Source organism: Otolemur garnettii, unplaced genomic scaffold, assembly GCF_000181295.1.
Source record: "Otolemur garnettii isolate 467f Iridium unplaced genomic scaffold, OtoGar3 scaffold00052, whole genome shotgun sequence".
NCBI lineage: Eukaryota > Metazoa > Chordata > Mammalia > Primates > Galagidae > Otolemur > Otolemur garnettii.
In genome coordinates this window covers 87,016-107,080 of record NW_003852447.1, presented here as the reverse complement: position 1 = coordinate 107,080, position 20,065 = coordinate 87,016, and the positions used below count along the sequence as shown (strand labels likewise).

The 20,065-nt window shown below is 37.9% G+C and overlaps 1 protein-coding gene and 1 non-coding gene across 2 annotated transcripts in view; both read right to left on the bottom strand.

Moving 5' to 3' along the window:
* Positions 1 to 5,450: 5,450 nt before the first annotated feature.
* On the bottom strand, positions 5,451 to 5,582 carry LOC111726059. Its single transcript, XR_002773951.1, has one exon. It is a non-coding gene; the product is annotated as a small nucleolar RNA SNORA72 (small nucleolar RNA).
* A 7,161-nt stretch (positions 5,583 to 12,743) lies between these two features.
* FBXO33 (F-box protein 33) overlaps positions 12,744 to 20,065 on the bottom strand; it is a 37,980-nt gene continuing 30,658 nt past the window's right edge. The window contains 3 exon segments of the mRNA XM_012806434.2: positions 12,744 to 14,839; positions 17,319 to 18,004; positions 18,478 to 18,588. Coding sequence (XP_012661888.2) covers positions 14,568 to 14,839; positions 17,319 to 18,004; positions 18,478 to 18,588 — 1,069 coding nt within the window. The 3' untranslated portion in view covers positions 12,744 to 14,567.

The following is a 20,065-nucleotide window of genomic DNA, read 5'->3' as shown; positions in this document are numbered from 1 at the left end:
TTCTAAAGATTTGGCTAGCTAGATGTAATAATCTGTCAGTCAACACGTGGCTGACCGGTCACGGGTTACCTGGTAACCTGGATAGTTTCTGGGTGAAATTGCCGGTTAACATGCAGCTGTTCCCTGATTTGTTTCTCGATCCCCAGACGTCCCCAATTCAGCATTTTTTATTCTTTCTCTCTAGGTCACCTCTCAGCTGCTTAGAATACATAATCACTTAGTGCCGCTCACATCTTAAAGTCGCATTTCTTCTAGTTTTGTGGTATTACTGAAATCGTTCATCATTAGTTCATACTTTATTATTTACCTTGTGTGGAGTTTGTGCCATGTTTAAAAGAAACTGTGTAAAATGAGAGCATTACTATAATTGTGGACTCAGCTAGGAGATGAGAAGTTCTTATGAACAGCCTGAGTGATTCATATTTTATTAGTGCCTCACTGAACAAAATTACATAACTGAATATGTAATAACTTTCATGAGCTTGTGAGATTATGAGTTACGAATCTGGCTTAGAGAAAAAAGCCAGTCTCTGGAAGGCTATTTAAAGTTGCATATTGTTATTTTAGTTACATGACTTTTTGGTTGTAACCTAAAACAAACAAAAAAGTAAGAAATAGTGAAAACTGAAGTGAGTTTAAATTTGTCTGTAAAATGAGGGAATTAGACAAGTTGATTCTAAAGTACTTTTTTTTTTGAGACAGAGTCTCACATGTTGCCCTCAGTAGAGTGCTGTGGCGTCATAGCTCATAGCTATTTCAAACTCTTGGGCTCAAATGATTCTCTTGCCTCTGCCTCCCAAGTAGCTGGGACTACAGGTGCCCACCACAACGCCTGGCTGTTTTTAGAGGTGGGGTCTCACTCTGGTCTCCAACCTTTGAGCTCAGGTGACCGTGTGCTTCAGCCTCCCAGAATGCTGGATTACAGGTGTGAGCCACTGAGACTGGCCTACGGTACTTTTTAATACTGAAATATTTTAAATGAGTTCAACAGGATAAGTTACCGTGCTATCTTATCCTGTGCGTTTATTTGGTGTTTTAAAAACTTAAATATGTCAAATGTAAAGAAAATTTGAGAGCTCTGGCATTTTAAGATTTATGATTTGGTTTAATAAACAATTTGTGAAAACAGAAAATCATGGCACATTTTAGGTCTTATTAAGTGAAAAGCATATCCATTTCAAGCCAAAGGTGACCTAAGTAGGAAGAGAATTTGTTTTTTTTTTCAATCTTATAAGGGGATGTTTAGTGACAAAAATGTTTCCTAGTTTATTATTAAAAATGCTGTTTTACAATTAGGTACAGTAACTAAATAAGGATTGGACTCTCTTTACTAATTGAGCAGCATTTTAGACTAACATCTAGTATGGCCAAACAGTTCTTTTTTTTTTTACAAGATAGAACTTTTGTTTCATATAATATTACTCTGTGGGTCTGACAAAATTCCCAAACAGAATGATGCAAATTAAAAAGAAAAGGGTCATATAACTGTAGAACGTAAGGACCACAAACATTGTACAGGCATGCCTTATTTCATTGCATTTTGCTTTATTGCACTCTGCAGATTTTGTGTTTTTGCAAATTGAAGGTTTGTGGCAAACCAGCCTCAAGCAAGTCTGTCAGCATTGTTTTTCCCCAGTAGCACGTGCTCACTGCAGCCTTTAGCAGATGGCCACTTTGATCAGTCAGTGGCCATCAACATCAAGACCCTTCACCAGCAGAAGGTTACAACTGGCTGAAAGCTCAGATGATTATTAGCTTTTTAAAGCAACAAAGTCTTTTTAAATTAAGGTATGTATATTGTTTTTTTAAACATAATTCTATCACACACTTAATGGACTGCAATATAGTGTAAATAACTTTTATATGCCCTGGAAAACTCAAAAATTTGTATGACTTTATTTTGTTTATTTATTTTGAGGCAGAGTCTCACTTTGTTGCCCTTGGTAGAGTGCTATGGCATCACAGTTGATAGCAATCTCTAACTTTTGGGCTTATGCGATTCTCTTGCCTTAACCTAAGTAGTTGGGGCTACAGGTGCCCACCACAAAGCTTGGCTGTTTTTAGAGACAGGGTCTCGCTCCTGCTCAGGCCAGTCTTGAACTCCTGAGCTCAAGCAATCCATCCACCTTGGCCTCCCAAGTGCTGGGATTACAGGTGTGAGCCACTGTGCTTGCCCTCATGTGACTTGCTTTATTGCGGTGGTTTAAAGGAGGACCTGCACATCTCCAGAGAAGCCTGTACATAATGCCCAGCCCCTTTGCTAATCATTAGTGCCTTACCAGGAAATAGCTATTCATAAGAAAGTAGAGTTTAACTTTGGCCAATACACAAAGCTCTCGATAAGGCTGACCAACCCAGTGTGCACTGATGTCCATCCAAACAACTTCATGTTTGCCATTCCTTTCCATTTAAAGCTTGCCTTATTTTGCTGCTTTGTCACTGGTATTTCAAACCTTGCAGTTTAAGCCTGTTTCTCATGTCTTTCCACATTCCTTTAAGTCCAGATTCCATGTTCTCACCTGATTTCCCTCGAGTGTTTTCTGTATGTGGTGATATGAATGCTAAACCAAAGATTGATATATATATGCCATTCATTCAACCAATGTATCCTGAGGGTTTGTTATTTGCTAGTTACTCTCCTAAGTGCACAGGAGGCAGTGAATGACAAGACACAGCCAGTCTGCCCTCTCACAGCCCGAAACAACATGCCGAAGAGAGCACTCTGCAGGGAAGGAAAACGGGATAGGAGTGTGTGGTCCGGAAAGCTGCCTCCATGAGGTGAGTTGCTAGCTGAGTTGTGAATGATGAAAAACATGTCCATGGGGGAGAATAGCATCCCACAAAGAGAAAACAGCTGCACATACAGCTCTGTGCAGAAAGAAATGAGCTTTTATTTTGAGGAAAAGAAAGTCAACCAGTGTGGTTGATGGAGTGCGCACAGGAGAGTGGTGTGAGGTCAGGTCAGGAAGTGGTGGGCCGCATCCTGTCAGCCTGAGGGAGTCAGGATTTCATTCTAAGAACAAGAGGCTAGTGAAAATTGTATATGACCTGACTTTATATAAAATGAAAACTACTTTCAGATGTGTGTGGAGAATGGACTGAAGGCGAGAGTGAGTGGAAGCGAAGAAACTGAGAGGCCACTGAAATGGTACAGCTGAGAGTGAATGGTGGCCAGAGGAGATGGGGAAGGGAGAGAAGGGGACGGCTCTCAGACGTACTTTAGAGCCAGACTTACTGATGGGTTTGACATGGACAGTGAGAGAAAGAGGCATTGAGAGTGACTCTTGGGGCTTGGCACCCATAGCACAGTGCTTATGGCACCAAGGGTGGAGGGTTTGAATCTGGCCCGGGCCAGCTAAACAACAATGACAATTGCAACAACAACAACAAAATAGCCAGGCATTGTGGCAGACGCCTATAGTCCCAGCTACTTGGGAGGCTGAGGCAAGAGAATTGCTTAAGCCCAAGAGTTGGAGGTTGCTGTGAGCTGTGACACCACGGTACTCTACCGAGGGTGACATTTCTACTCTGTCTCAAAATAAAAAAAAAAAAAAAAGAATGACTCTTGGTTTTTGATTTGAGCAACTGGGTGACTAATGATGTCAATTATGAAAATGTGAGAAACTAGGGAGGAAGTAAGTTTTGGAGGGGGTGAAAATCAAGATTCTGTCCTGCCGAGTGCTGGAGATGTGACCCTAAGAAGGAAGTACTCTCTAGTGGAGGCGGCTCTTGAGGGCTAAGGAGACAAATTTGGTATCAACATGAAGGTAACCACAGGAATGGATGAGATTACCTAGGGGAGTGAACGTAGATTGACAAATTGTAAAACCTTCACAGTTTACATCAAGTATGCGGGGAAATTGTTTACAGTATTTATTTTAGAAAACTTTGTGATACATCAGGGTGGGCAAAAGAGTGGATCCATGGGCTCGTCGCCTGTGGCTCAAGCGGCTAAGGCGCCAGCCACATACACCTAAGGTGGCGGGTTCAAATCCAGCCTGGACCCGCCAAACAACAATAATGGCTGCAACCAAAAAATAGCCGGGCGTTGTGGCGGGCGCCTGTGGTCCCAGCTACTTGGGAGGCTGAGGCAGGAGACTCGCTTGAGCACAGGAGTTGGAGGTTGCTGTGAGCAGTGAAGCCATAGCACTCTACCCAGGGGGACAGCTTGAGGCTCTGTCTCAAAAAAAAAAAAAAAGAGTGGATCCATGAGTGATGGAAACCCACACCATTCCTTTCTGATAAATTTAAGCCTTTGATCCCCCTTCCCAGTCAAACATCCTTTGGCATGGTTTTTCCTCCATAAATCAAAATAATTTGTGCCAAAATAGGGAAATGCATTTTAATTAAGGGGATTAACCTCAGAGTGAGAACCTTCCTGCTTAGATTTTATTAATCTTTCTGGCATTGTTGTGGTAAGGAATTTTATCCATGGGAATGAGCATCAGTCTGTCTCAGTTCTTGTTTTAACTTTCTGGCATCTTCTCATCACTTAGTTTTCTTTCTTTTTTTTTTGGTTGTAGCTGTCATTGTTGCTTGGCGGGCCGGGCTGGATTCGAACCCACCACCTTAGGTGTACGTGGCTGGCGCCTTAGCCAGTTGAGCCATAGGCGCAGAGCCATCACTTAGTTTTCTTGACTGTCTTGCTGCTGCCTAGTTTTAGGAGACCTTTGTATTCATCTGCTTCTTAGCAGGTTATGAATTACCAGAAATGAATTACAAAGAGCCAGCATAACTGGGCTACGTGCAAAGATAATTCCTCTCTCAGGCGTCTTTGAAAGAGTGTGAGTTAGGAAATCTTACATGGAATGGCATTTGTCATCCTCAAAAGTGAGGACTGGGAACAGGATTTTTCTTGTGCTTAGGAGACTCATTCCAGGTAGTGGTCAGCTGGTGTGAACCATTTAAAACAGCATTTGAGAAGATTTGAAAAATTTTAATATTTGAAAATAAATTTTAAAGTGTTTAAAAATTCTTCCTGGAATGCTCTAGTAAGCCAGAACAGTTCTAGTGGCAATGTTAATATTTTTCCTATGATTTGGATATCCCAAATATCCAAGTTCAGCAGAGCTTGGAAATAAGAAAATTAAGATGATACCTTACGGTATGTTTCAACTCTAAAACTAGTTTTGACACTTTAATTTCGTATCTGTTTTAATAGATAAACATGACATTTGATAGTCACATATTAAATTTGTATAAATGCATTAGTTCTTTTTAGAAGATAAAAATACAGTAATTTTACAATTCATTGAATGACGACTTGGAATCCCCAAATTTCCCTACTTTCAGCCTTTAGACAAAAGTCTGAAAATTAGTGTTGATTATTTGGAAAAGTTATTACATTAGCTGTGCTATCATTTTTCTTAAGGTCAACAAAAGATAACCTGGAACATAGCCATTATATACTCACACACAATGATCATGTAATAAGTTAGACCTGGTTTTTTTTTTATCACCAGCATTTATTAAATCAAACCTAAGGAGAGAACTAGGTCTGGGGACACATGCATGGTTTCTATATAGTGAATATTTAGCCTGTCTTGATACTTACAACATCAGAACAGTGAGAATATTTGCAGTATGCCTTTTTTTTTTTTTTTTGGAGATAATGTCTTCCTTATGTTGCCCTCAGTAGAGAGCTATGATATCACAGCTCACAGCAACCTCAAACTCTTGGGCTTAAGCGATTCTCTTGCCTCAGCCTCCCAAGTAGCTGGGACTATAGGCAGCTGCCACAACACCTGGCTATTTTTCTTGTAGTAGTTGTCATTGTTGTTTAGCAGGCCCTGGCCCAGGTGTATGTGGCTGGTGTCCAAACCACTGAGCTACAGGTGCCACCCATATGCATTAGTTCTTAAAAGACTTTTAAGTTTTGTAGTGGCTTTACAGCACACTGGTGATTAAGTAGGACAAATAGAAATATTCCTCTGCTACAGGCAGAGCTGGTAAGCTACCTGGGCTGGAACCCAGGCTGTGTTTCTAAAAGACAAGGCCCCTCATGGAAACAACAAACTAAACTACAAGTGTCCACATTTTACGATCCCAGTAACTTCTTACCATCATCAGACATCATCAGCCAGTTATTTAATGTCAACCAAGTATCCAGTCAATTTTCCCAGTTCCTAAAATTGTTTTTGTTAGAATTAGTATCGAAGTAAAGTCCAAATATTGTGTCTGATTGCTAGGCCTCCTGAGCTCTTTATCCTCCACCTGTTCTTCCCTTTACTGACTTTACAATAAAACCCGGTTATTGTTCCTGTAGTTCCTCGGTCATTTGATGACTACATCTCCATGGCATCGTTTAACATTTCCTCCGTCTCTTGTGTTGTTATAAATTGATAATTAGATCTAGAGAGCCTTTTGCATTTTGCTTAAATCTTTTAGTCATTGTTATTTTGTTTTAGGAAAACTTTCCCTTTAAAAGCCAATTTATTATACTGTTTGAATCTTTAGTAATGCTTCACAGGCCTTAAGAGTCTGGGCTATGGAAAAATGTAAGAACCTGGTATCTAAGAGAAAGAAGGGCAAATTAAGTCAACTTGTGTTTATTTTTGATTATTATTATTTTTTTTTTTGCACTTTTTGCCCAGGGCCGGTTTGAACCTGCAACCTCTCGTATATGGGGCTGGCTCCCTACTCCTTTGAGCCACAGGTGCTACCCTATTTTTGATTGTTTTTAAAATCACTAAATACTTGCAATAATTTTACATTTTGCAATAGTTTGTCCTCAGAGTCCTTTTAACTAAAAGGACTATGCAAAGAAACCTTAAAGTCTCATTTATCTAGTTGGTATTTTAATACCTTTGTAGTGTACTTGTTAGTGCAAATATCAAATAATCCACTATGTCAAAAGAGAATTTAGTTTCCTTACTTTGGAGAAAGGAGCTAAGTAACTAGACTATCAGAAAAATTTTATCTGAATGACCCCTTGGATTACAAGATACCAAGGGTATTGATTTTATTCATTTTAATGGAAAACACAATCAAGTCAGTCCCCTAATGTGTTAACAAAACTATAACTTGATCATCAATGAACATTTAAAAAATGCCCTCCATTTATGGGGTCCACAAATACAGCAAAGATGTTTATAAATGAACACAATGACTTATAGTCTTCACAGTCTTTAACAATGTATCTCCTTAGGTGAGTAGTGTTCTTAACTTTCAGAAAAAGTTACAAGGTAGTGCCTAATTTTATAGTTATCTTACCTACCAGTAGGTAGGCTAACTACAAACGAACTATGTAGTACTTATTAAAAATTAAAGGCCAGGTGCAGTGCCTCAGGCCTGTAATCTTAGCATTCTGGGAGGCTGAGGCAAGTGGATTGCCTGAGCTCAAGAGTTGGAGACCAGCCTGAGCAAGAGAGAGACTTAGTTTCTAAAAAATATCTGGGCATTGTCATGGGCGCCTATAGTCCCAGCTAGTTGGGAGGCTGAGGCAAGAGGATTGCTTGATCTCAAGAGTTTGAGGTTGCTGTGAGCTTTGACACCATAGCACTCTACTGAGGGTAACAGTCAGACTTTGTCTAAAAAAAAAAAATTAAAATTATACATATCCATTAGATTATATTAGACATAAATTCATATACCTGCATGATTTGTTGCTTTGTGATTTGGTAAAATTGGTGATATAGCCAGATATACCAAGGGCAGTTAATGCACTTCAACTTCAAGAAATACAGCAAGAATACTGGAGAATATGTATGGAACTTTATTATCTATATGTAATACATTATCTATACCAGTAGTATCTGCCCCAAAGCAGGGTAGTTGTAGTGTTTAGGAATGGCAGGATAGAGGATGTACAATGTAGGGGTCCTATCTTTGGGGTTTAAAATCCTTAAACACTATTTTTATGACCTAGGACAAGATTCTTAACTTTTCTATCTCTTTTTCCTTATATAGTTAATGGAATGATATTTACTCCAGGATTGCTGTGAGAATTAAACGAGAAAATACTCACTTGTAAAGTACTTAATACAGTGTTTGGCACACAGTAAATATTTAATACATTATCAGTTATGGTATTTCTTAGCTAATTCATCCATTGTTTTCTCAGAGAATTTACCTTTTGATTAATTAAAGGCTATTCTTTTTAAACACAATTTTTTTTTTTTTTTTTGGCTGGGGTTGGGTTTGAACCTGCCACCTCCGGTAAATGGGGCTGGCACCCTACTCCTTTGAGCCATAGGCGCTGCCCTTAAACACAAACTTTTATTTCTTACCTATCTTGGATAGAAATATTTCTAAAATGTGTTAAATGTCCCACTAACTCGGTCATTACAAATATTTCTCATTGCTCTGTATTTCAGCTTGTCAAAAGTCTGTTTCAAACTGCTCCACAAATAGCTACGGCTAGTTACGTTGTCCCTTTCAGGTGTGTGAGTTTCCATGCCTTTCACAGCCACCCTGCCTCCCCCTTCTCACCTACTGGAGACCGAGAAGCCAGAAGAACAGGCTTGTTAAAATTATGGGGACAAGACGACAAAGTGAGCTAAAAAAAGGAAGTGGAAAGGGCTCTTCTGAATGGGACACCTTGAAGCATTAGTGAAGAACTAATCCAGCTGTCTTTGATACTTATTTCTGGATCCTTAGGTACACTTCCAATAGCTGAACTTGTTTTTATATAATATCCACAATAAAATGAGTATTACTCTAATGATAATAGTGCTTTAAATTTTGATAGAGCCAAAGTCAACTACAGTGACATTTTTGTAGCTTTATTGAGGTGCAGTTGACAAAAATTGTATATATTTAAAATGTGGAACAAATTTTGATCTACCCATACATTGTGAAATGATTAAAAATGTCCCTCATGGGCGGTCCCCATAGCTCAGTGGGCAGGGTGCCAGTCACATACACCAAGGCAGGCAGGTTTGAACCCCGCCTGGCCCAGATCTGCAAAATGACGACAACTGCAACAACTAAAAAAAAAAAAAAAAAAAAGCTAACATTGTGGCGGGTGCCTGTAGTCCCAGCTGTTCAGGAGGCTGAGGCAAGAGAATCGCTTAAGCCCAAGATCTTGTCAGAGGTTGCTGTGAACTGTGGCGCCATCGGTCTCTACTGAAGGTGACAGAGTGAGACTGTCTCAAAAAAAATGACCCTCATTTCACAGAGTTCCTGTTTTTTTGGTGTGTGATGAGAACACTTTTAGCCAATTTCAAGTGTACATTGTAACACAGTCACCATGCTGTACGTTAGAGCTCCAGAATTCACTCATAACTGACAGTTCGTACCTTTGACCAGTATTTCCCCTTCCCTCCCCACAGACATATTTTGCATCATCTGTTTAGAACTGCCCTACAAACAGCCAGACTGGTCTTTAACTTTCACTAGACCTTTGAGTCCCATTCAGGTTACTGGGATACACTCTTCATGAGTTACAGTAGCAGGGCAGTTTTCTCTCTTCCTATCTTGGTCACCTTTCAATTTATTTTTCTTTCTTCCTTTAGTGATTCTCTCGCCCTTTGCCTCCCAAGTAGCTGGGATTATAGGCGCCTGCCACAACGCCTGGCTTTTTTTTTGTAGAGACGGGGTCTCACTCTGGCTCACTCCAGCTCATGCTGGTCTTCTGCTGGTCTCGAACTCAGCTGAGCTCAGGTGATCCACTGGCCTTGGCCTCCCACAGTGCTGGGACAACAGGAGTGAGCCACCTTGGCCCTTGGTCACATTTTAAATTTAGCCAAGATTCAATATTCTATCTTCCTGCCTTGGTCACTGCTATGGTCCCCTCCAGGTTCAGAAGTTAAAATTTAATCCCCAATCAACAGTGTTGGGAGGTGGAGCCTAGTGGGAGGTATTGAGGTCGTAAAGGCTCTGTCCTCATGAAGGGACAAATGTCCCTGTTAAGAAGGTTTAGTGGGAGCAGGTTAGCTCTCTCTCTCTGCTCTGTGAGGCAGCAGTGTTCCTTTGGATCCAGGATGCCGTGTTCAAGGTGCCATCTTGGAGGTGGAGACTGGGCCCTCACCAGGTACCTGGTCTGTGGGTGTCTTGATGTTGGACTTCCCAGCCTCCAAACAGTGAGAAAAACAATTTTGTTCTCATAAATTACCCAGTCTCAGATATTGTTATAAAAGCATAAAATGGACTAAGACAGTCAATTTTTGACTCAGCCAGGATTATAAACCTGTCAGTCCAGAAACATGCATTTATTTGTAACTTGGATCATATTGACATTTAAAAATACAAAATTTTAAAAAGGAAACAAGATAATGAATACCCTTTTACCTATTACCTAGAACAAAGCTTAACATTTTTCCATATTTTTGTTCAAGAAAAAAAGCTACAATTACCTTCATGCCCATCCATAATGATCCTTGCCCTCATGCCCGTAAACTCTCTTGTGAAGAGGGCATGATTTTTTTTTCTATTCTCATAGAGCATACATTGAAGAATGCATTCAGAGATAAGAGGGAATAAATTGATAACTGACACAACATATGAGTTTAAGGAGAATGACGTAAAATTTCCAAATGATCAAGAGCTAATTGTGTTTTTCAAATGGATGGATGACACTACCAAGTTACAATAGCATTTAGATTGCATTACATACATTTTAAAAAGTGATGTACATAGAGTTTATCTTAAATTGTTAATATCTGCTTAGATTATAGACCAGTTTTGTATGTTTGACTTCAGAACATGCAAAGGGGCACATGGGTTTTCCAATTTCTTTAGGATTTGTAGGGATTATGAAAACAAATTAGAAGACATGGTATTAGCTAATATATCTAGAAGTGATAATGTTGGGTCACAGGGCACAGCCAGCTTTGACAAGATACTACAGATTTGCTCTTCAAAGTGGGTATGCCAATTCAAGTTTTAATCACCCTCCTTCCTTACCCACACATGCTGTATCTTGCCTTCATTTTTTTTCTTTTAAGAAAGAATGATTCTAGTGTCCTGAAAACTTTTACATGATACACTGTCCACCACTAGAAACCAAAATTAGTTAGTAGATTACATGAGACAGATGTCCCTCAAGGATACCGAGTGAACCCTGGGATGGCTGGGAGCCTGGGTTGGCTGCCTCTTGATGCTTTAGTCACTTCTGAAAAGTGAGAGTAGAAGTGGGTCTAACAGTGTGCCCTGGGCAGACAGAAAACTTACTCATTAATCCCTGGCCAGATGAGATACTCCACTCGCCATCAAGCACAAGGGGTCTATGAGCTGTCAAGAACAGGAAGGAAGCCCAAGTTGATGTCTTGATGTCCCCAGTTGTAGCTGGTTGGATGTGAGGGCAGATCAGAGCATCATTATTTTGAAATAGTTGTAATGAAAAAAGTCTGCTTGAACTTTAAATTGTGCCACAAGAAATTTCAACCTTTGATTTACCAAAGAGAAAAGAGCTGTTAAGTTTCTAATTTCAGCTGCATGAATTTTTGAATGGTTACTAAAGGTTTAAAAATAGCAGCTATTTGTGAGATATTTCTCATTGATTGTAGTATTAAAATTTTGAAGAGGTTGTCAATTAAAAAACATTTGACAAGATTTTATTTGAAAGTTCTGTACAGATGCAGATTTCTTCCTTAAATCCTCTGCATTTTATTTTTTCACCAATTGTATTAAAAGTGTGTTTTTTTTCCTTTTCTTCCTTCTAGTTTTGACCAGTATGCTATACAGTATTTTTTGTGTGCCAGGACCTGAACAATGTAGTGAAGCATCAATATAGCATATGGTATGATCTCCGGGAATTGCTCACAAGCGCTTGTGTGTTAATCCATTAGTACTATGTTATGTTGCTGGCTTGATAAAGACACAGTCTGACTCCTGCTATGAGCCCCATGAAGCACGCCAGTTTCTGCATCTTTGTGTTCAACTGTAAGCACACTGTCTCTCCCAGGCCTCACTCCAACTCCCCAACTTCTTTATTCCTAAGGTGGTGGGGGAAATGGGAAAGTAATTTTAGATATGTTAATTGCATGTAGTTTAGTAAGTTATGTTTTAAAAATATTTAGTGCCTTTGCTCAAAGATGGTCTTGTATGTCTATGAGCTGATAAAGATTAATGTGCAGTATCAGTTTCAGATAATCAAGTCCATACTTCATTTCACAAATGAGGAAACTGAAGCTCTAAGGAGCATTAGAGCCAGAGGTCAGATTAACAGATGTCAAGACGCCCAGTTTATGGCTTTACTATACCAACTGTCACTTACATGCCATTTGTAGTTATTAATAAACTTTCCCTCTTAAATCTGGGTACATTTTAAATATGTAGATGTATGGATTCATTCAAAGAAGTTGAAGACATCCAAGAAATAAGGAAGTGGTGGATATAAATACAATTCCAAGATGCGGCAGTGCCTGAAGAGTCACTGTCTGGAAGAACGAGGGAAGGGAAGATGGAGGCAGAGCAGCCATCATTTCTTATAATTGGGAGCTGTTTGTCTCAACAACCAAGAATGGAGATTACAACACCAAACTAAAACAATATGGGGTTTATGAAGTATTTAATAGGGGCATATCTAAGTATTTTTGCATCTGATATAGAAATTTTTACAAAATAAGAAGCTCCTATAGTATATAAATTAAGTTTTGCTATATCAATAATGTATTCTAAGTACAGGATATGCTGGGATTTTGTACTAACAAGTCTAGTGTTTGCTTTAAAGCTTGTATTTTGTCAAAGAACTTTTTAAAAACCTTTCAAACTATTCAGCCCAAGAGTTTTCATGATGTGTTCCCAAATTTAATCTTTGCTGCCCCAGAATACAATAGGAGCTAACACGATTATACACAATATAAGGATTATTGCCATTTATTTAACACTAAAAGTTGTCATGCTTCAAATACAATAAAATATATTACAATGATCACTTTTTAATGCTTTATTCATTGATTAAAAGAATATACATTTAACATAAACCATACAACATCAGTCATCAGGTCAAACATTCAGCTGGTTTCCTTACAGTTTCTGTCAGGAGTTATTTTATCTGATCACATTTATAAGATAAAATCTCACCACATCTGGCATTTACACACACTGTGCCAGTGGATTCACACTACTGATGTACATATAAAATTCGCATGGTATGTGCTCACTGGGACAAAACAGTACACACCTGTCAAAAGTCATTTTAATATAAGATGGTAAAACCATTTGTAAAACACATATAAACTTTTTCCATAAATAGAATCATATCTGGACATCAGTTGCATAAATTGTGTTTCCAAAGCTTACAATAGAGCAGCCAGGTCTCAGCACTGCTGGGCACCCACGTTGGCTACTTACTTTATTATTGCAGACTGTCCTTTAACATTAAATGCACAACATTCGTACCACTTAAAACTGGGGTCAGGTGGAAGTCTCACAGAGACCACGTCTGTACCGCGGTTGCCCTGAAACAGTTAAATCGGCTTTTAAAGCCTCTCAGATATAACAAGGTTTTAAAACATACTTCATGGAATGTTCTTCATGTATCATAGCAGCTCATACCTGTGATAGAACAAGCTTTCGGTTTTTCCTTCCTTTACATTCACTATTCACAGTGAAACAGGTGCATATTTTTTTTTCTTTTTTTTTTTGTTTTGTTTTTTCAGAGTTCTGAGGTTGCTGACTGAGCCACAGCACAGCTGTGTACCACAGGTCGAAATTCGACCTTAAATATTACAATCCAGCAGTATCTGGCTGGCCAGAGTGGGCCGGCCCCTGCCAGCATGTGGGCACTTCTTCATTAAGTCTATTCTTTGGCAGCTGACACGCGTGCTGACAGAGAAAAATCCAGTGACTTGTTGCTAGGGATTTCACGACTAATGTTTGTTTGCAAGCTTGTGTGTTTACAATTGTGTATTTTGATTTTCTTTAGGAGGTTTTACCCTGAAGTAGTTTCTTTCTTCCTCCACTATTTGAAATCTGGGCTAAAAAGCTAACTTGAATATTATAATGTAATTGATGAATTATGTCATATATAGTTCAAAAAATCTAACAATTTGAGTATTCATGTTTATGTAAATGCATTTTTTTTTCAAAAAAGAATTAAGCAATGTTCTAACCTAGTACTGCACAAAATTCAGAATGGTAATCAATGATATCAACTATTATGTAATGAAAGTTAAAGTCTTAGCTTCTCTGTTAAGAATAATTCATTTGGGATCATACTATTCTCTCTTCTTCTGTTTCAAACCAAAATTAGTCAAAATGCATGGATGAAGTGCATTGCATACAAATCCACCAGGCTATGGATATATATCTACATATGTATAAAAATAGTTTGGCTCCTGAGTTTGGAACTCTGACATACAAGGAATAAAAATGTCAAAAAGGCAGAGTAACTCAGTGAAAAAGTTAGCCAGCAACCTCAGACAACCTTCGGTTGTGTATCTTTTAAGATTTGGTAACAAGTCCATTAACCGTGAAAGCCCTACACATTGTCACTTTGAACTTCTAAACCAATACCTGACTACGTTCTTTGATCAAGAAGTAGAATATACACATATAATAATTCTATAAAGCTAATACTGATTAAACACAGCACAAAGGGATTAATTCACACTACTGAAAAAAAAAACATAATGGGACCCTACTTGCATATGTAACCACAGGAATTGTACATTTAAAAAAAGCTAAATGTCTTCACTGAAGCTTTGCATCTCCCTATAAAAATGACGATTTGGTTCAGTGAAGACACTGAGAGATTCGATGTCCATGACTGCATGCCAAGGTTGACCCAGGCCCAGGGATACCTGCTCAATTAGGTTATGCACTGGATCCATATCCTGGTCAGCTAGTTCACCTTGGTCAAAATCAATGCTTTCTTCAGTGACTTCCAGCTCTTTCAGATCAGAGCCACGAAGTCGAGCAATGGCAATAAGGTTGTGTGCCCACACCGTGTAACCTGGAAAGTAAGCACAGGACAGTGATGTCATTTCCTTGCATGTTATTTTGTCTCTTAAGTTAGTCTTTTCCTCCTTCAATCCTTTTTGAGAAGCTTCAAATGTGTACCACACTTATCCCTTTAGTTCTTTTCCTTTAAAAAGATAATGAAATTGGGTGGCATCTGTGGCTCAGTGAGTAGTGTGCTGGCCCCATATACTGAGGGTGGCGGGTTTGAACCCGGCCCCGGCCAAACTGCAACAAAAAAATAGCTTCATGTTGTAGCAGGCGCCTGTAGTCCCAGCTACTCAGGAGGCTGAGGCCAGAGAATCGCCTAAGCCCAGGAATTGGAGGTTGCTGTGAGCTGTGACACCACGGCCCTCTACTGAGGGCAACAAAGTGAGACTCTGTCTAAAAAAAGATAATGAAATTGGAAAAGGAATCATGATTGTTTAGCCTAGAAAAAAAAAAGCTAGAAGTTTGTGATACTGTGGGTGGTGTGCTGGAAGGTGATGTAATCCTATTCTGATATCATTTTGTTTAGTAAAACAGAAGACATTTAAAGTATATATAAATAAATTTTACAGCTTAGGAGAGTGATGTATCATCAAGATCAAATTTTTACTTCATATATTATGCATCCATTAATAATACATAGTAAACTGGTATTTTTCACTTGTGAAAAATCATCTCCTACGATGCTTTACCTACAGTCTAGTTATGAGGTGACATTTTACAGGTAAGTTATTGTCAAAGCAATATGTAAAATACAAAACAGTCATGGGAATGATATGTACCTGCTTCAGAATAATGGGTATCTCTGAGAAGAAATAAAGAGGAATGGACTGGGAAGAAGCTTTAGCTATAGTATAGAACATTTTATTTCTTAAAAGAAAAAGGCTTTAAAAAGACTGGGTTAAATTAACTTTTAAGTAACCTGACATTACTTTTTCCTCATTTTACTCCCACTTTTGATATTTATCTTATCTTTGCTACTACCTCTGATGACTAATTATAAAGCAAAACTTGAAAAGCAAAACATATATTCCTACATGCAAATGCAGACTAAAACAAAAATTCAAAATTAATGAAACATAGCTAATAAAGAGAGCTGAAGACATATACTATTTTGTAACTGTAATATCAGAAAAAGGAAGAAAATGTTCTCTTAACACACAGACTGCCGTCCTGAGTAGCACTCCACTCATGCTCGCCTTGAGCCTGGCCTGCTGAAGGTACGAAACCTCTGCTCGTGGTTTTCACTGTCCACTGGCACGTCTCCTCCTGTTGCCTGCCTAGGCCTACCTCATGTGCTGGACTGTGTTCCACAATTACCTAACTTCTGCGGGCATCTCACCTTGAATGTTCACCTGGTGGCATTTTGAACAAAACTGATACGACACTATGTAGTGATGTCACATTATTGCACATACTTAGGGGGTAAGATGCAAAGGTCATCCAGGATCACCCATGGTTCACTCCAGACACAACTGAACACTTGGGGAATGACAAAAGACTCAATTCTCAGAAACATACCCAGTAAGCATGTTGTGAGTCACATACAACTCTCATGGTGTGCAGTTTAGAAACTGATTCTAGTGTTGCACGAGTGGCATATAACTCACTGACAGAAAACAAAAATTACACATTTTTCATTAAATTAAAAAGGACTGTTTTATTTTGAAGTTCTATTTTCATAATAACACAGTGGCATTAAGGAAAATAAATTTTGTTTCCTAGTGTGAAAGTCAATGTGTTAATTTGTCAGAATAGCAACTCTCTCCAAATAACAATAGTTCACCATTAAGATGGAAAGGGCCCATTAAGAACTAAACATACACCTAATCAGTGGAACTATGATTTAAAAAATATACAAATTAATACTTTGACAGTGACAATCTAAAAGATGAGGCAATGAGCATGAAAAAAATCATTTTTCTCTTTTGTGCTATATTTTTAAAGGGTCTTGTGAATAGAGGAATTGTATCTATTCGCAGGCATCAGATAATGTATATTTTCTTATATATACATAAAAACTTTAAATGCCATTTTTGTGTAAAACAGGATGTCCCAAAAGTTGTCATATGTAGGGAAAATAAGAAACTGCAGCTAAATAAACCTTTATTTACCAAATATTCAGTACATGTTGGCCAACTCTTCGTAAAATTCTGTGATGAACATTTTGTAAATAAAGGTACATTTAGCCACAACTTGCCATTTTCTCTATATATGGCGACTTCAGGGACACGCTGTACTGCACCTCGCATAGTGGACAAAAAACTAACAGGGAAGCTGGAGCAGAACACTCCCAGTTGAGGTAGGACTTTCTGTTTGTAGGCGATACAGCTGACAAACTTCATAAAGCCTAAGAATCTGCAAATCAATTTCTTTCTATAGTATCAAGATTTCTTCACACTGTAAAGGTCAGTGCTATTTTTTATTGGCATAAAATGTTTTAAGTCTAATGCCAATAACAAATTATAATAAAGAAAATCACCTACCATGAATTGCCAGAAGAGAGAGCTTTGTGCACCTCCATGCTAATAAAACCAACGGATCTTCATTTCGGTTGTCACTGAGATCTGGAAAACCAGACGTGTCAATCACATCATTCATTAATATAAAATGAGTGAGGAACTTGTCATACTGCCTGGATATAAGATCCACAATAGCCCCTGAAACACAAGTGATATAGCTGTCAAAATGAATTCTCTCTAGTGGTATACTGGGTTTCAGAATCTTTAACATATCTTCACTCTTGATATCAAAAGCCATCATATAGACCCGAAGGCCGGTGCTCTTTCGTGACAGGGCTTTCCAATGCTCATCATTTGGCATGTTGTCCAGAGACTTGTGCATCACGGAAACATTGTGGACCAGAAAAGACAGTCGCTGCAAAGGCACATGGTTGCTGTCGGTTAAGATTCTTGCCATCTCAGCTGTAAAGTCACAGAAATCCAAGGCAAGTGAGCGCAGGTTCACAAATCGCTCTAGTTCAACTGCAGTAATGAGAGTGCTGCTACCAGGAATATTATTGTCCAGTAAACTCAGGTGCTCCATGGTGTTGGCAACAGCGTTAGAGAGAGATGACAGTGATGTTGGGGTTACTACTTCCAGCATAAACCCACAGGACAGCCATTTCAGTTGCCTACTATTACTCAGTATTTCTTCAAACAGCTGCTGAATTCTATAAGGAAAACACATGCCACAATGAGCCCATTAACATTTAGCTGCAATTTTTCAACAATGACTTTTGAAAACAGGCAATGAATGGCATACAGTGTTGTGATCCATTTCCTCTCATTAATTTCTATTCAACCCAATATAAATACCATTAAAATATAATAAGGTATATTAAATATATAGAAATATGTTCCTCATCTAAGAAAAACAGTATTTTACATCTATGTGGTAGAAAAAGCTGATGACAGACAATTTGTTAGAACAAAGCCAAGTAGAGAAGTTTTAAATAGCCATGATTATCCACCAACTTCTTTGATTTGTTTTAAAGATTTGATATGGAGTGGCATAAGCTGATCACTGTATTTCAACATTAAGACATTTCTAGGACATAATTTCCTCTTCTGTTTGTGCCTTATAATTTCTCAGAAACAAATTATTATTAATATGAGCCCCTTTCTATTAACTATATTAACTTACTGTTTAATTTTTTTGCCATCAGGGTCCACCTTGCTGAGGTATGTATGTGACAAGCTTCCTTGCTGTTGTAGAACACTTATGTCTCCAAAAAGACTAAACTTCTGGAGATTTCTACAAGAAAAATTATTTTAAATGATTTTCTAAATAATACATAAAAATATAAATCTTAAAAATATGCAACAGGGATATTCTAGCAAAGTTTCCAACCTTATATAACTCACTTAGAATCCAATTAAGTACTTTCAGATTGCTTTATACATACAATGCAAAGCAACATGACACAGGAAAACTAGCATAAGCTTTAAAGAATAAAGACTATTGTATAAAGACTGATTCAAGAACTCAATATTTTAATGATCAGGGAAAAGTCTCTTAATGGGACTGAGACTAAATTCTCCATCAGTAATGACAACACAAACCTTATATGGTTTGGGGTAACAAAATGACACATGAAGAACTATAGAAGCTCTAAATTTTATATACATGTTAATTGTGATATAAAAATGTCTCAAACCAGTTAACTTAGTTATTAATATGTGTAGTGTTTAAGGGTGGAGTACCTCCTTGAAGGTATTTTCTCAGTAAGAAATATTCCTTGACAAAAATCTAAAGAGAACTTTCCCAGTTTTATGATCAAACATATAGCTTAGGATTATGTAAAAAAAAAAAAAACTTTTTGTTTTAGATAATTTCAGCTATGAAACTGTTCTTTTCTAATAAGATTATAAATTAATATTAGATCAATATTTATCTAATTATTTATTATCCAATCAATTATCAATTACTTATTATCTAATTATTATCTAATAAATTTATAGATTAATTTATAATTTCTAAATCTTTTCTAATAAAATTATAAATTAATTTATAAATTATTTTTCTAAATACACAATATAAATATTTTCTAGTAAAATTCTAAATAAAGTAGGAGAAAGCTAGTAACTTGATAAAGATAAAACTCTAAAATACTACTAGTAACCAACCACAGAGTCCCACAAAACTTAGGTATACCTTCAATAAAGACATGTATCATTAAAAAGAATTGAAGAGAAATGTATCATCCACCAAAATGATAGAAAATTTAAAAAGATGAAATAAATGAAAAATATCATTTGACATTTTCCCAAATTAATGACCTTAATGTTACAGAAAAGCTTAAATGAGTCTAAAATTTAGCTTGAGGAATAATCATTAATTCATTTACTTCTTCAACCAAATATTCCCCGAGAGCCTAGTAAGTGCCAGAGACTGTGTATTCAGAGTCATGACGGAGATGCAGTGCTGTGAAGGGCCAGTGTAGGGGGCCCTTCATGGGAGTACTTGACACTGTGTAAGTCAGAGAGGCCTTCCTAAATAAACTGATTAAAATGGTACTTATTTGAGCAGCAGACATACATATAAGGATAAGTGGGAGTTAACCAGGAGAGAGAAGCTTGGGAGAGAATGTTCTGGGGAAAAGGAGAAGCATCTGTACAGCCTGAAGGGAGCCGACAGGAAGCCAGAGCGACTGGAGTACTGAGCAAGTGAGAGAACACAAAGAAGTGAGGTTGTACAGGCAGGTAGGGTTCTATGTCAAAGAAAAAACTTA